This window comes from Bombus affinis, chromosome 12, assembly GCF_024516045.1.
Source record: "Bombus affinis isolate iyBomAffi1 chromosome 12, iyBomAffi1.2, whole genome shotgun sequence".
Classification (NCBI taxonomy): domain Eukaryota; kingdom Metazoa; phylum Arthropoda; class Insecta; order Hymenoptera; family Apidae; genus Bombus; species Bombus affinis.
The window spans coordinates 8,041,344-8,056,738 of record NC_066355.1 but is presented as its reverse complement, the minus strand read 5'-3'; the positions used below and the strand labels follow the sequence as shown (position 1 = coordinate 8,056,738).

The 15,395-nt window shown below is 41.5% G+C and overlaps 2 protein-coding genes across 17 annotated transcripts in view; one reads left to right on the top strand and one right to left on the bottom strand.

Moving 5' to 3' along the window:
* The window catches only part of LOC126922562 (transcription factor Sox-2), a 359,193-nt gene that overhangs the window by 39,228 nt on the left and 304,570 nt on the right, over positions 1-15,395 (top strand). For 12 of the 15 annotated variants that reach the window (XR_007712835.1, XR_007712832.1, XR_007712829.1 and 9 more), the window contains one exon: positions 2,760-2,788. The exons of 1 other annotated variant lie outside the window; for it this stretch is intronic. The gene's annotated coding sequence lies outside the window, so the exon portion shown is untranslated. Of the gene's footprint in view, positions 1-2,759; positions 2,832-4,446; positions 4,583-15,395 lie in introns of those variants that run through there. 2 more of the 15 variants (XR_007712833.1, XR_007712838.1) reach the window with 2 other exon arrangements.
* LOC126922623 (uncharacterized) lies at positions 10,658-14,488 on the bottom strand. 2 transcript variants are annotated; one of them, XM_050735420.1, is made up of 3 exons: positions 14,101-14,485; positions 13,387-13,569; positions 10,658-11,899 (listed from the first exon to the last, which is right to left on the bottom strand). In XM_050735420.1, exons 1-3 carry the CDS (start codon positions 14,335-14,337, stop codon positions 11,849-11,851), a joined length of 471 nt encoding a protein of 156 aa, XP_050591377.1. In that variant the 5' UTR covers positions 14,338-14,485; the 3' UTR covers positions 10,658-11,848. The 2 variants fall into 2 exon arrangements, with proteins under 2 accessions (XP_050591377.1, XP_050591376.1); XM_050735419.1 differs by lacking the exon at positions 10,658-11,899 and having other exon boundaries at positions 13,210-13,569; positions 14,101-14,488.

The window sequence follows — 15,395 nt, the reverse complement described above, 5'->3', positions numbered from 1 at the left end:
ATACAGCCGTCAACCCTTCACCAGGATGGTTAAAGCGCGCCCTTGGAAGGGACCAATTCGAACGAGCGATTTATCATTATCTCGATAACCCGGCGAAGATAAGGCGGTCGACGCGGCGGGCGTTGTGTTCGCACAGGGTGGTCGTATGATTTACTATTTCCTCGGCGCATCTGCTCGCTTAATTAACGTTTCTCCGATGCCATTTCGAAGATACGTATCAACGGTCGCAGCCGTGGCTCGCGCGGAGCCACGCTGGAAGATGTAGCTTGGAAATGTCAGCAGTCGATGTAATTGTGTTTCGTGACGTGCTTTATTGCCGTGCGATAAAATTTACCGACAGGGATTCCTTCCTATTCTCCAGGCCCGTTTTGATTTATTCCTGTACTGTATACTGTTTCGCAGTTTTATTTAATCAGTCAGCCTCATGGTCATGGTATGTTTCGATTTATATTTTTCAAACCTGGCTATGTATATACATATATAAATATGCATACATACATACATACATACATACATACATACATACACACATATGTATATACATACATAAAGCGATAGAAAAGGAATAAAAAATAAATAAATAAAAAAAAAAAAAACTCTCATCGCCTGACAACTTTAAACGGATCGGCATTCAAAGTCTGTAATTGTTGTCGATAAATCATGTAGCTCTTTTATTCCACATGCGCGTGTTTTTTGGTTCGGCTTACACAAAAAACAATTCGGTTGATAGTTTACGAGCAATGAAACGCGATCTTTTTGACCGCGTGAATATTTCCAATTCACCGACGATACTGTTTATGCCCCCTTCTGCCTTGCGGTCAATAAGTATAATACACGTAAAGCGAAAATTTGTCGAAATAATGGATGGCTAACCGCATTTTTCAATGACTCGTGTATCGACTCGTGTACGTGCTTTAGGGTGATCACACGCGGGGTGGCATATTGCGCGATCGTAGGGGTGGATCGACTGGAAGCGCGTACGGGGGCGTGGTGTCGATCCGATGATGCGTGCACAGATTCACCCTTCGTCCTCGATCCCTTCTTTTCCCCTGTACTACTACCTTTTTCGCTTGTTTTCCAAGATGTTTTATCCTTCACAACGATGTTATCGGCGATATCGTATTTGCGAATAATAAACAAGTTCACGGTGTTTCATCGGATTGCCGATCTCATTTTTACATTTTAGTATCAAATTTGGAATCGATCTGACCTCAATCGAAAATTTCACTTCAATTTCTCAACGAGACGTCGTTCCCGTAGATCGGAATCCGTTTCTTTTCGTATCGTAGAAGCGGGCCAACCAAGTGTCCGCGATATTTCATCGAAGACAAACTCACAACGCATATGCGCCCATATACTATGATCACGGTGCCAGGTCATCCTAATATGTTGGAATATATTTCCATCTCATGGACATCTCATTGGGATCGCGAAGTGACGCAGTCAGCTATTACGTTTATTAAGTTGCTGGGATTGGGCTGATTCCGAGAGAGGATAGGAGTGGTGGATCCGCGGAAGGGAGTTGGTACTGGAGAAGAAGGATGAGCTAGGAGGTGGCTGGCGAGGGTTGAATGGTTTAGAAGCAGGGGGTGTATTGTACCAAGCATTGTCTGCCCCATTGTGTGACATCACGGCCCGATAACTGCCGATAAGACCGCGGCAATGCTCAGCTTGTGTGTACGTGTAGGTGCAGCCGTTTGTGTGTTTGGCCACGGACAGAGAAGAGCGAGAGAGAAAGAGGGAAAGAAGAGGCAAATACGAAAGAAATATAATGTAGGTAGAGGCTATAGATGGTCGTTGCCGCGAGGGGGCAAAGGATGGCTGATGGAGGTCGAGTGACTTTGCGGGGTACTCGCCCCTTTATTCTTCTGATTTCTCGTTCCTCTTCCGCGGATCGAAATCGCATGCCGCTGCTAAACGCTCGTCCTTTGTGCCTCGCAACGTCCCCGCTGATAGAACGCGCCAGGCCGAGCCTTGAACTCTTACTGCCGCATTCACCGATACTTCCCAGTTATTGGAAAGTGGATCCAGACGCGGTTGCGTACCAACCCAGACCCGCGATTAAGCTTTGCCTTCGTTCAGTAGGAGGACGGAAGCTCCGGAAGCTTCCACGTTTTGCTTACCATCTTTTCTCTTAATTCGTTCCTCGAGTTGTACTATAGTTCAAAACGTGTTAATCTCAAAACCTGATGTACATACGTAAATGTTAACGTAGTAGAAGTACAGTACCTCGCAAAAGTATTTAACAATTTCTTTATGACTATGTAGGTATATTAAAATATACCTTTATAGCCATAAAGTAACAACTCAAGTAGAAAATCAACCAAGACGTATTTACGAATCGTATGACTCCCTTCGTGAGTCTTACGTGAGCCAAGAATTAAAAAGTACAGGAAAGCGACGATGTTACAATTGCTGTTTTTCAAATTTAAAGTTAAAATAAAGATAGTCTTCTTAGTCCTCGTAACGTCTCAGATGCTACGTTCTGCACGGCGAACTGTCGCGATGTTCGCTTTTGTTTCATAATTGGCTACGATCGAATGACTACGAAACATGAAAAATCCTTTAATCAAGGCTCGATTTTATCTGACGCGTTGAAACGAACTTTGATCGCGAAACTTAGCGCTACTGATTTGGCGCGAAACGCGCTTTAAAAGGCCGAAGCAGGCCTCCACTCGGCTCGCTCGAAATTCCCGGCAATTTCTACAACTTTGCTGCTTAACTCCGCTGGTCTCATTAGGACGTGATTTCTGTTCCAGGTGCTGGAGTCTCGGAGGCCCGTGGCGCGGTAAGTGGCACTTTCGCCCTTTTCATTCCAGACAGAGCCGCGGGTGAGTAATCGTTTAAACCCGTGCGCCACGGTTCGTTGCATTAACGTTGAAGAGAAAAAAAAAGAGTGTCATTGAGAAGGAAGTACCCCAGTCTAAACCACCACCCCACACGCGTACAACCCTCCTCTCGCTGACGTTATATTGACCCAACACAGAAGCGCGTATCGATGCTCGGCCGCGTGGCTGCCGGCCGAATATGAATAACAATCAGAAACTATAATCCCTCCCTCGCGATATGTATATACATAAAGTTCGTAATATATGTATACGGTGGCCTTTACGAGCACTGGCCTTTTTTATGTTAATCAACCAATCGGGGGACGAGTCGCCGATTTCCCCTTCCTTCCCTGCTTCTCTATTGTAAACAGAAATCGTGGCACGAATTTGTTCCGCGGTAAGGCGGAAAAAAAAAAAAAAAGGAACGTAACGAAGATCGTAAAGAAAGGGATCTTTCACGAGGGTGTGCGCGCGTGGACCAGACTGCTGGACCGAGTTCAGTAGGACGAGATGATTGACCCTAGTATAGCGGATTCTCTATCCTAAAGGGAGACTTTTTTTTCGCGTTAACGCGGAAGAATCTCGAACCTCGTGACAAATATAAAGGCTCTGGATTTATATCTCGCCCCCTATTGATTCTTTCCTTCTGTTCTGCGATTTCTACGAATTCTAAATTCGACAATATGCTCCTAAAATATTTGTAGGATTATCCGAGGAAGTCTGATTCGAATACTTTACTGGCGATTCGAGGGAAGGAGGATCGTGAAACGAATCCACCTCAAGGCTCCCTTTTCACTCAGAATTCGCGCGCGTTACGCTCGGCCCAGTTGGCCTATCTCTCGGCGAGCAACGCGATATTCTTCTTTCCTGGCCGCGTCTTAGTTCCGCGATTTCGGCCGTTTCAACGGCGAACGGTTTGAATATTCGTCGAAACATGGTCAGACTCTTGTTCGTCTGAGCCATTCACGCGGATTTCTTCATCGGCGTCTGGCTTGTCGGCCACTCGCTGATGTTAGGCGAAATAGAGAAACGGACGGGGCGCCGCGCGCGTTAACCAACGCTCTTCCGAGCATTGTACAACGATTTGTACGGATTTCAGTTCTTTTGCTGTGTGGGCGCGTACACGCAACCAACGGCCGCCTCGAATCGCCTCGTCTTGAGAGCGCGTTCCATGCTTCTCCCGCGAGAGAGAAAAAGAGCGAGAAGGAGAGAAACGTGTGTAAATACAGAGACAGCCTAGCGAGGAACGAGATAAAGATAGGCGAGCGGAGTAAGAGAATCGCGAGGAGCAGCACGATAGACGGAGAAAGAGACGAGAGAGAAAGAAGACCGTGGCTGGCCGTTTTGTGCGCGCCGCGCAAAAGATGCCTTTGAATCCTTAATTCCCTTTGAAACTCTCATTCTGGGAGCAAAATGGCGAGAACGAACCGTATTCTTCGGTTGAATGACGTATTGAGCGAGTTTTGTATGCCGTTGCGTCCGCGTGTGGCTCATCCAGAGCCTATGCCTGCTTATACGTAATACGTTCGCTCTTTTCTCTTCCTACGTTTCTTGCTGCGAAGAAGAGGGCCCGCAGCGTTGCTCTTTTTCTTCGTTCCCGTCTTCCCCCTCTTTCGTTTTTCTAACGTTCTTTCAGTATTCCTTCGTTACTCGCGTCACGCAGACTTTTACGCGCGATTCTGCAAATTTTTTCTTACGCTTTCAGCGAATTGAACGTTACTTTTGTCTGTTCGAATAACGAGCGCTACAATGTGGTAAGTATAGAGACACCTGCTGATGTTTTGTACACGTTGAATTCTTTCGCTTTTATCTTTTAGTTGTAAATCTGTTACTTCATTTGCATTACACGATAGGATAAAGATTATAATAGTCAACGAAAATAGGTCAGTTTCTCTTGGAATTTTAATTAATCGAAGACCACACGGGAAAGATTTGACGAGTCCATCGTGTTGAGTCTCTGAACGTAATGTAAAGTAATTATTCGAACATAAGTTTGATACACCTACGGCGTTTTATAGGCAGATGTACACGTAATATATTCGTAAAAGGTGTGCACAGTGTCGTGTACTTTGGCCAGCTTATGTTCGCGCGTGATATCAGATTGTCATTTTGTCGACGATTGCCCAAACGCGTCCCATAATTACCTTCGTTACGTCGTAGGTTGAATGAAAAGAGTGTGACGATCGGGGGAGTCAAGGATGGAGGGAAGGGCGCAGGATCCGAAAGTGACGGGAAGGGTGGGTGATCTTGCGGACTTAATCGGGCATTGGTGCTTTCCTTCGCGAACAATTGACGTCTGACTTTGACGTGCCCTCCGACACTTTCTCCGACTTCTCTTTCTTCTCCGTTCTTTGTTCGATGAGAAATCGGTGGAACGCGAAGTCGAGCCTGCCGATCGATGGTCCATCATTTACTCAAAGATTCCTCCGACTCTCCCCGCGAAAAATCGTCTGTTAAGCGCTTTCGCCAACTTTGAACACTTTTTAATTAAGAACGCGGACGAAATATAATTTTGCACAGCGGTACTGGTTTTACTTTCACGCAGTTAGCCCTTTGGTTCCCGTTCTTGTCTCGAGCAAGAAGTTTCCAAGGAGCGTTCTACGTATTTCTCGATTTCTTTCGCGAAAAATGAACTTCTCGGGGATTTGAGGCTTTACGAACGAAGTGAAGACGCAAAATTAGACTTCTCTCTCTCGTTACTTCCAACGATATTTCGTAACGGTTGCTCTGCGTGTTGAACGCTGAGTTAAAAGGTAGAGAATATCCTTATGGCAAATGAACAAAGCGTCCCCTTCTTCATAAGATAAGCTTTGGAAAATCCAAATTAACGATACGGCCGATTCTCTGGAATCTGTCGGACTATCTCGTCGACAAAGTCTGTGGCGGCTGTTGAAGGCAAGAATTCCACATTATCGGCCGGGTTTCTCGCGGATACAATTTCCCAACACAATTTCTTTTCAGTCGCCCGAACGAATCTAACCCGGGCTCGGATGGTGGGTGGCAAATGGCAAAGGGGGAGGGTGAGAAAGAGAAAGAGTTAGCTTTGATAGAGGGGTTGGGGGGGAGCAGAGCAGCGCAGCCCATATTCGTGCATTGTGGCACGTTCCATCGCGTTCTCAACTGAACTGAACTCGACTCAACAGTGGAGGACACAATGGGCGGTATGAATAAGTATAACAGACAGACACCGGTACAGACAGACACAGGTAGCTCAGGCCGCAGTATGTGAATGAGGAACCCATTTGATAACACGCCTCCACAGCCACCCAGGTCCATTGTGTCGCTTCCTATTCAGCTGCTCTATGCCCTCTTCTCCTCCTATCCCCTCTCTGCCTCCTTCTGCACCCCCACTGCTTCTGCTGTTCCTGCTCTTCCTCACCTCTTCATCCTCTATCTTCCCCTTCTCCATTCGTTCGTTCCGATATCACCACGGAAATCTTATCCTATCGAGCCCCTCTGTACCTTTGTACACGCGAAAAATCATGAGGGCATCCGTTCCCGTTTCGCGCTTCCGGTTGCAGATGATACTTACTATATCGCTTCTCTGGTTCTTGGTTACAGCGTCTTAACGCTCGACGAGCGTTATATGTTAACGCGGGAAGAACTTTGGAAAGGAGAATGATTGAAAATGGTTAAATCTTGAGCGGTTCTGTAGTCTAAAATGTCGATAGAGCATCGTTACTACTAGATCTCGATGTCTTATCTATCGTCTATAAACGATCCAAAGGAAAAAAGAAACGAATGCTTTACTAGTTTTCCACCATTTAATTTAGAAGGTTTACTCGTTATTTTGCAACAGCCAGCGTAATACCATTTCGCTTATTCGACGTATCTCGAAAAATGAAAAAAATGCGCTAGATAGAATATTTTAATTTCGTGTTAGCTTTGATGCAAATGAATGAAACGCAAAAATTCCAGTACTACTTTATGGATGCAAGTCAATGCTTATACTGTAGGTAAAAAGGACTGACAAAGATATTAATCCAATCACATTCGGTTGGCTCGTCAAAACTAGAAAGCTAGAAAGGATTGCTTCTGCATTATCCGGTCTCCTTTTTTCCATCTTTGTGTAAAAACGGTGAACGATGTGGTAGTGTCGGTACGGTGAATATAATTTTTATCTATTTCGCTTGGCAGTTGAGTTATTACTTTGGCCAGCAGCGCAAGGTTTACGGCCTTGTTACGCGGAGATTGGCTTAGATAAACCCTTTGCGAGATAGCGCGACGACTTCGTAAGAATTTTCATCATTTTTACACGAGGGGATTCACGGCCTCGTTCAAGTCCTGTTTCAACGTCGGTCTCGTTGAGACGACTCAACCTACCCTTAAGTGAGAAGACGCGTGGGATACGATCAATTCTTGGACGATTCGATTAAGTGGGTCTTAGGTTATGCTTACAGAAGATGCATTTCCTTACAAACTAACGTTTTGATGAATACGTTGGAACAATATGTACATACACATTTATATAGATGTTCCTGAAGGTATTTGCACATTCGGTGCAATCAGATCAAAGGATCGATCATATTTCGATCGCTCAGAGCTCTCGACATCGAGCAAACTTAAAGCGAAGTACTTGACTCAGGTGTCTCTGCAGGTCCGATATTTCTCAGTCTTTAATTACTGCTTTTTTAATCAATATCTAAAATAAATGACGATTCTTCGGACGCTTCACTCGTTAGAACATTCATAGCTTTAGACTTGCAAGCCCGAGTCTCAAGAACCGCGAGCCTCGCGTTTATTTCGTAATCGACGCGAAGTTGTCGTCGTGTATCATAAATCCGACTAACGTGTTCCGATGGCCTGGTTACCCATATACAGTGTATACGGTCGACGTTTGAACGCGACGCAAGGCGATGGCGATACGAGGCGATTTCGTTTCGGTTTTTCGCGACAGCGATGGTGCGGATCCTGGACGATTCGGTCGATTAGCGTGCATGGATCTAAAAAGCAGCGCGTCCGCGGGGTAATCATCGCGGTTAGAATCTGCAACGAGTACGGATGGCGAGTCGAGTCGCATATTTATCCAAATTGTAATATTGACGCGAAGTGGACAGATATTTTGGAAAGGGTGAAAGCGAGTTTCACAGAGCGCGTCCGCGTCCACGTTCGAATCGATTTTCTAGTCAATGCCGGAGAGCGGACCGGCAACAATGCTCCGATTTTCGGGATCTCGCTAGCATAAATAGCAAATAGCGAAGGTCCTGTAGGTGTATGTGGTTCACGTTGGACCAGCGAACGAACTATCCCAGCGTGCTCTCTCTCCGGCTCGCTCTGTACGTACGTGTACGTTGTACACCGAGTACCGACAACAATGAGGCAGAGACAAAGGCCAGGTACAATGCTGATGTTGAACTCGACTGATTTCGACGATTTTTGGCCTTTGCATGTGCATCGCGCGTTACTCGACAATGATTCCCGCATACGTAATCATCGCTATGGGCAGGGAAGGTTGGTACACTCGCGAAGCAGTGGCTCTCACATTGCGCCCTCTTTTTCCCTCCGCGTGGATTCAACCTTGCCGAAACCGGCGAAGCCGAAGCCTGGTCCCGTTCCCGCCACCGTCCATCCGGGGCTTTTCAATGCTCTTCTCTAACGCCGACGCGTTAATCTAACAATGACGCGACGCCATCGCGATTCCGCGAGCCGTTTATCGGTTTAAATACCAGCACAGGCTGGGTAATAATAATTGTAAGCGATAGCCGATTTATGCCCGCAATCAGCCGTGTTTCTAGCGGCCCGCTACAATCGATCTAATCAATGGCATTAATGCCAAACCGGCCTGGCTATTTAAATGTGAAACTGATAATTACGCGGGCACCGCTGCTTAATATTCTGCGCTCGTTCCAACGTTTACTGGATCATTAGCTACGTTCCATGGAGAAGAGAATCGATCGAAGGATATCAACCGATGTCCGATGAAATCATCCTACGCTTAGTCATTCTTTTACGAGTGCAATTCGTCTAAAACGAAGAGCATAATCGCCGGCCAACTTTGGTATTCGTTTGATCCAGTTCGCAACGCTACGAATCCGTTTCATAGAGAGGAAACTAAATCTCGAGTCAACTGTGAACCCTAAAGAGGACGTTGGATCTTTGGAAGAGCGGCTTAGCTCCGTTCTTTCGCGAGGGTTTTTCGTGAATCGCGAGCGAAGGGGGGCCGATCGATTGAGCACCCCTGACCGCACCTGAATAGATACATTGTGCCGGGGCAGCCTATTGACGGGCGATTGTTCCCTCAACAATAACAACAATATCTGAATAGTCGTCGTGCACATCTCTCGCGCGCGTTGCACGCACCCACGCACGCACTCGCGCTTACACGCGTGCATGCGTGCGCGCACATCCCTTTGCACGGCCCTCGCACGCTCGCGTCGCGCATCCCTTCACACGCTCGCACGCACGTCTCTTTACGTTACACCATCGTAGTTACACTCTTGTCGTTGCGATAGAGAATTTCTCGCGTTCTACAGGCACGTGTAAATAGTTGGCGGACACGAAAGGGACGCGCTCGCGCGTTAGATCTTGCAGATCGCAGCTTGAATCCATCGTAACATCGTATTTGCGATAGGCTCGCTTTACAAGAGAAAATACAGCGACGTGGAAAAGCTTCAGACCAGATAGATTCCTTACTTTATATTTGAAAAGCGGTGTATTTTCAAGAATTTTAAACAAGCAGTATTATTGTGGTTTGTGTAACAGTGTTCGTGCATTATACTATTTCTTTTATTCGTCACCTTTATTATTATTACTTTGTAAATTCTTTTAGATATCGCTTTTTAGTTGAACAACAAGTTTAAAAATTCGCTCTGGCTGGAAACCGAAGCGTGCCACTGTACAGCCGTGTATTCTCTCGTTACACGATCGAAATTTCATTATCATTTACGAATCGATGTTTAAAATTTCTACTTATGATCTTCCTCTAAAATTACATAATATATAGCTTCGCTAGAATGATAAAAGTTTAATCAAAGTTTGACATTTTTTAAATTTATAAAATAGGCATTATACGAAGGGAGAGATTCAGCGATGAATTCATTTACAGATTTTGTTTCGAACTTTACCAAAACCGCTTCATTGCGGTGTTAATGAATTTTCAAAATGTTTTGTATAATGCGCATAATACACTCGTAAAAAGCTCTACAAGTTTTCAGTAGTTTCGTTACAGCCGCTTTAGGGCTTTACAAAAGTTTGTAAATGGAAATTCTGTAAAAAACTAGCAGAATCTGTGAAAGAGTGTAATATCGTGTCAAACAAATTCTCAACGTCACGCGGACGACTAACATTCTATTATTGATATTCCAGATATTCTAGATATTGGAGGAAAGATCGTGAAAATCTAAATGATTCCGTGGATGCATAAAACTTCATAATCGACTCTAGGAATTGCGGACAACGGATAGTGCCATTAATCAAGTTGAATGAAAAAAGCAGGTCAGCAGTAATTCTCTGAGAATTAGGAGATTTCAAGCTAAGTTTGTTCATGATTGAACCGTGATTAAGATTAATAATAGTCATTCTTTGTAATCAACCTATTGGTATCTTCCATAAAACAATCGGATTAAATATCTTTTACGCGATTGTTGCATTCAGATTTTCTTCTACTTTCTTCTTAACTACGTAAGGATTGGTTTCTTTGAAATGTTATGCAATTAAGAGTTCGATAACATGCACGTTACTTTTGATTTATTTATAAAAAATACATGAATATAGAAGAGAGAAAGATGCATAAATACAGAAGAGTAGAAGATTCATTAAGAGTTATATGATAATGAATGAAAATCGTATGGTTAATGAGTATTAGTTAAATAATTGAGCGTAACATAGCGTCGTTATGAAATATTGTTTATTACCCGCTTATAAACAATGGTCAGTAAAGACTCTAGCGAAATGGCTTTGGTACAATTACAATACTCTGTGAACGCACATTACATTTATCGTGAAAATGTATAAGCCAATTATAATTATAGCGCATTGGTCGATTGTTCGTAATATTATAATAGGTCGCTATGTCGTTGCGCACAAAGAGGTATACTTAATAGAATGCTTATTAATAATTCTACCTGTGAAAAAGTCACAGCTAGTATTATCAACTTAAAGTTGATTAATGTGCGACCATTGATTAAGAAAATTGGCATTTTTCGTGCTTTAGCGGCGATAAAGTTTTCATAAAATAAGGCAAACTCTTAAACGTAATTAAGTAAATTCAAGTGTTCTCAGACATTCTTCCACGATATTCTTAATAATATAAACTTTCCTTTGCAACGTATAGGTGTCATATTTTCCCGTACGTTTTGTAAAAAGAATTGCAATTGTTGGTTATTCTTAGAATCGCCCGGCAAGGGCGTTCTTAAAATATTTAACAGTAAACAATCTTTCAGACGAGCCATTTACTGCGTATGCATGAATTGCATAGCGAGAGGGCTCCTACTGTTTCTCTAGTGTAGTTAAATATATTATAAAAAATATGAGAATAATATTACGCGGCCCGTTACCGACTATCGTGTAATCGACGCAAATGTAATCATCAGATACACGGCTAATTAATATAAGTCGTGAAATGAAAATTGGCGCAATTGTCTGGTACGATTAACTAAAGCCAGTGTGTCATCAAAGAACAAAACTCGCAAAATTTTTCAATAAACCTCTATCGTTTGTATCTGACGATCAATCATCCAGTCAACACGATACAGGCACATGAAAAAAAAAAGAAAAAAAAACTGGAATATTCAATACAGAAATTCGTATCGCTTTTCGAACATCGGTTTCTTAATTGTTTAATAGCACAGAGTAGAATTTTGTTGCACTTAACGACGAACTCGCGATCACCTTTTATTTTTCATTAAGAAGCATGCACTCTATTGCGCATTTATTCACTAGTTTCCGTTAGTTTTGTTCATTAGACTATTTTCGAGCCGGCTGCCGCTTGTCTATCTAGTATTTATCACAGTTTGTTGTCGTAACGCCGTTCCCCTTGTCGGTGATCTTGAACGTCGCGGATCTTGAACGTCGATGAAAGACTAAAACAGGTACGGCGATGGTTCGCAGAAACCACAATCTTGACAAGTTTTCTGTAAAAATAGAAATTTGAAATTTAAAATCCGCGACACGAGAGTCGAGAATTTGAAATTTGAAAATTTCCATTTAAAAATGTCGATGATATTAATATGGAACGAAATCGAAAACTTGGTATTGAAATATTTGAAAATTTGAATATTCGAGATTCGAAGGTTTAAAATTCGCAGCTTGAAATCGGAAAATTTAACGGTTTCCACGCCTTCTGCGATGTTATGTGCGATCATTAGCGAGCGACTTGTCTCTAGTTTGTTTTCATCAGGATTTTTTCGACACGCACAAAATGGCCGAGTCCTGAAGCAAAGGAAGACGACCGATCGAGTCTGTCGAGTTCATGAAAATTTATATCCTTCCTTTGCCTCTATCTCCTTCGACCGTTCGATTCCTATCACCGAAGCATATCGTACAGCGAGAAAAATTGATAATGCAGAACTATTTAGCGGCGCGTTATCGCCGAGTTCACGACAGAATCAAAGATGTTGGAATATCGGATCTCAGAGGCAAATTTTCCAAAGTACGTTCAACGAACAAATCCGATTTAAATTCTTACACTAGCAAATTTTCTAATTTTCGTCGATTGTTTCGCGATTTTTAGGCCGTCAAAGAAATCAGAATATTATCGTTGTTGCACCGTTTTCCACAATCACTGAGTAAAGTCTCCTTTGTCGGAGCAACAATCGCGTCATTTCCTGACAACCATTACTGGCGCAAATCTCGTCCCTTTAGGTTTTGGACAGTCTGTTTAATCGTCTGTTTACCAGTGATTTATCAGTTTCAAGCAACGAAACCAGAGAAGCTAGAAATCCTTAGACGAAACTTAGGAGCATCGGCGGAAAGCGATAGAACCGAAGTGGAAGGAGGAAATATTCCACGTGGGTAGAAAGTAATTGGAATGGAAATATTCTCGGAGACGAATAGACTGGAAGAAGGATAGACGAATTATTACGTTTAATTAGAGCAAAGCACTTGAAGGAGACTCCAAATTAGTTAGGATAATTCTGCATATCGAAATACGTTATTTATATTCGTAATAGTAACTGAAACTCGAAGAAATAACAAAGAAAGAAGTTTAGTTTGTGGATAGTTGGAAAAATAATTGTGTATCGTGTAACGTGATTGAGTTTAGTGTATGTTTCGATACGAAACGTCCGTTAAATTGTTGTTAGTATTAAACTTGACATTATACGAAAAAAAAGTATTTTGATTTGAATTTTTGATTTGTTTTGAAGTATTTTCGTGTTCCCGTGTAAATTAAAAAGTTATAGGATTCGCAGCAATAAGGAAGACAGTAAGAAAAACGCAAAAGTTTGTTGTAACGAATATTAGTTGACTATGAGTTTATTTATAGTACATGTCAAAAAATTATTCGATTTTGATTTGCTTTCATTCGATTCTGGTCGGTTGATGCAAATTACTGGAAAGTAGAACTGCCGTCCTTATTGCAGCAGTAGTCATTTTCAGTTGGTAAAATTGGTAAACTCACTGTTGGATAATCTCTCGTTAGTTCGTTATCTCCGATAAAACGATAGGACACTGATCTATTCTCCATGTAACTTTTGTAATCGTAACGAGGCATCATTGGTACTCTCATTTGCCAGAATGGTTCTCTGAGATTCGCACCCAAATTTAATATATCTCGTTCTCTATAAAAGATACGAATCGGTGCCTGAAAACGAAATCGAAATTTCCAATCTTCATCTTTCTTTATTATTCCTATATTATTTTTTATATTATTTTTTTTTAAATATAATTTTATGTTATTATAGCTTTCCTGATTATTAATGTTTTTCACAGTCAACCTTTGTGATGTAACACAGTTAGACAAATAGAGATATGCTTCACATTTAAAGAAATATTTACAATGGAGATTATATAAATATAGTTAGAAATATGTTTCAGCCTCTAAGTATGTATTATAACATGTTCATTACTTTGAATTATGTGCATTTTGTACACACTCTACGCATTTAAATATCCTATATTACCTCACTGTTTATTTATGACTATGCTTGGAATTATCATATATTTATGAGAAATTTAAAGACGCGAGAAGACATAGAATTCGTTCAATATATAAATATATTTATATAAAATATTCAAATTAGATGAAACAAGTGGCTGACTAGCTCTTTTAACTGTGTTCAAAGAAATGTAAATTTGCGTGAGTATTCTGTTTTCTTATTATCAATTCGTATACCTCTTCTTGTTCTGGCGTTTCTGGCCTGGAAGAAGATGGTGTTTGATCCGGTGTGGACGATTCGGTGGAAGGTACTAAACTGCAGATTCCACTTGATTCGCTCGCGGTACTCGGCGATATCGGTCCACCAATACCATTCAAAGTTCTCAAACCCTGTTCATATAAATCTTTCGCTCCCACAGAGACGAAATGTTCAGCTTCCAAACCAGACAGAGGCAGAGCTATAGATAGTGCCATTTTTCACTTCCTCCTTTGATTAGCTTCGAAAATCTTCTTGATTCACTTCAATTATAATGAACTTTCGATTGCTGGAAACCGTTACGACGTTGATCGACAACTAACTGAACGTTTAGTAGATTCTTCTTCGTCTACAATGTTCTTTATTCAATACGTGTGTGTATTCTCTATAATATATTGTACATGTATACATTATAATGAAATAGTGTGCGAAAGTAAACATGACCTTTCTGATCTTCGATGGGAATTAGTAATGTATGTCTAATTATAGATAATAATATAGCTGAGTACCGTGTGTTTCTTTGTTATTAATTCTATTTAATAGACGTTAGTGTATATGATCTTTTACATTGGAAGCGTGATATATGGAGAGTTTATTCTTCTATTCCAGAGTTTATACTCTTCGTTGAATGTTCATTTCATTTGCTTATGTAAATAGTATTTGAAACATTTTTTGGTAGAATTTATTCCATAACATAGCATTATCCCTTAATTTTATAGGATGGCACGGTAAAGTCGTGGTTACCTTCTACCGACAAAATGCTGATCGTTCGTCGGTAACAATCTGCAGTTTCAGCTATTACCGACGTTAGTTTATTTCTGCTCGTTGTACCAAGAGTGGTAATATGGGAAAGCTTTTCTTTACCGACAGTTGTACATTGGTATAAAAATCGGAAAATAATATCATTCTTCTGTTAAAATATTTCATTTCAATAATATACTACAATCCAAGATCAAGAATAGGTTGTTCAGAATATTGAATTTTATTTGGAATTTTATAATTCTGACCGCTAAATTGGCAAACTCGTCGATATCATCAATTTTGAACTCGTCCTTTTTGTATATCGGTAATGCAGATTCCTTTGTCCCTATTCCCTTGCCCTTTTAGGAACTGTATTTTATTCATTAGCTACTAGAGGGCTACTGGGATGAAACGTTCCACCTTGATGTTACTTTTTTATTAGTTTATTAATGAAAAATAAATAATATCCATTTTATTGACATTAGAACTTCGTATACTAATTTATAGTAAAATATTTAAGCTAATTTCACAACGT

What these genes read in the sequence shown, in the direction of transcription:
- LOC126922623 (XM_050735419.1), bottom strand. Translation starts at nt 14,337, where the DNA reads ATGGCACTATCTATAGCTCTGCCTCTGTCTGGTTTGGAAGCTGAACAT. An exon ending in AAACGCCAGAACAAGAAGAG is followed by an intron (nt 13,570 to 14,100) that starts GTATACGAATTG and finishes TTTCGTTTTCAG; the next exon opens with GCACCGATTCGTATCTTTTA.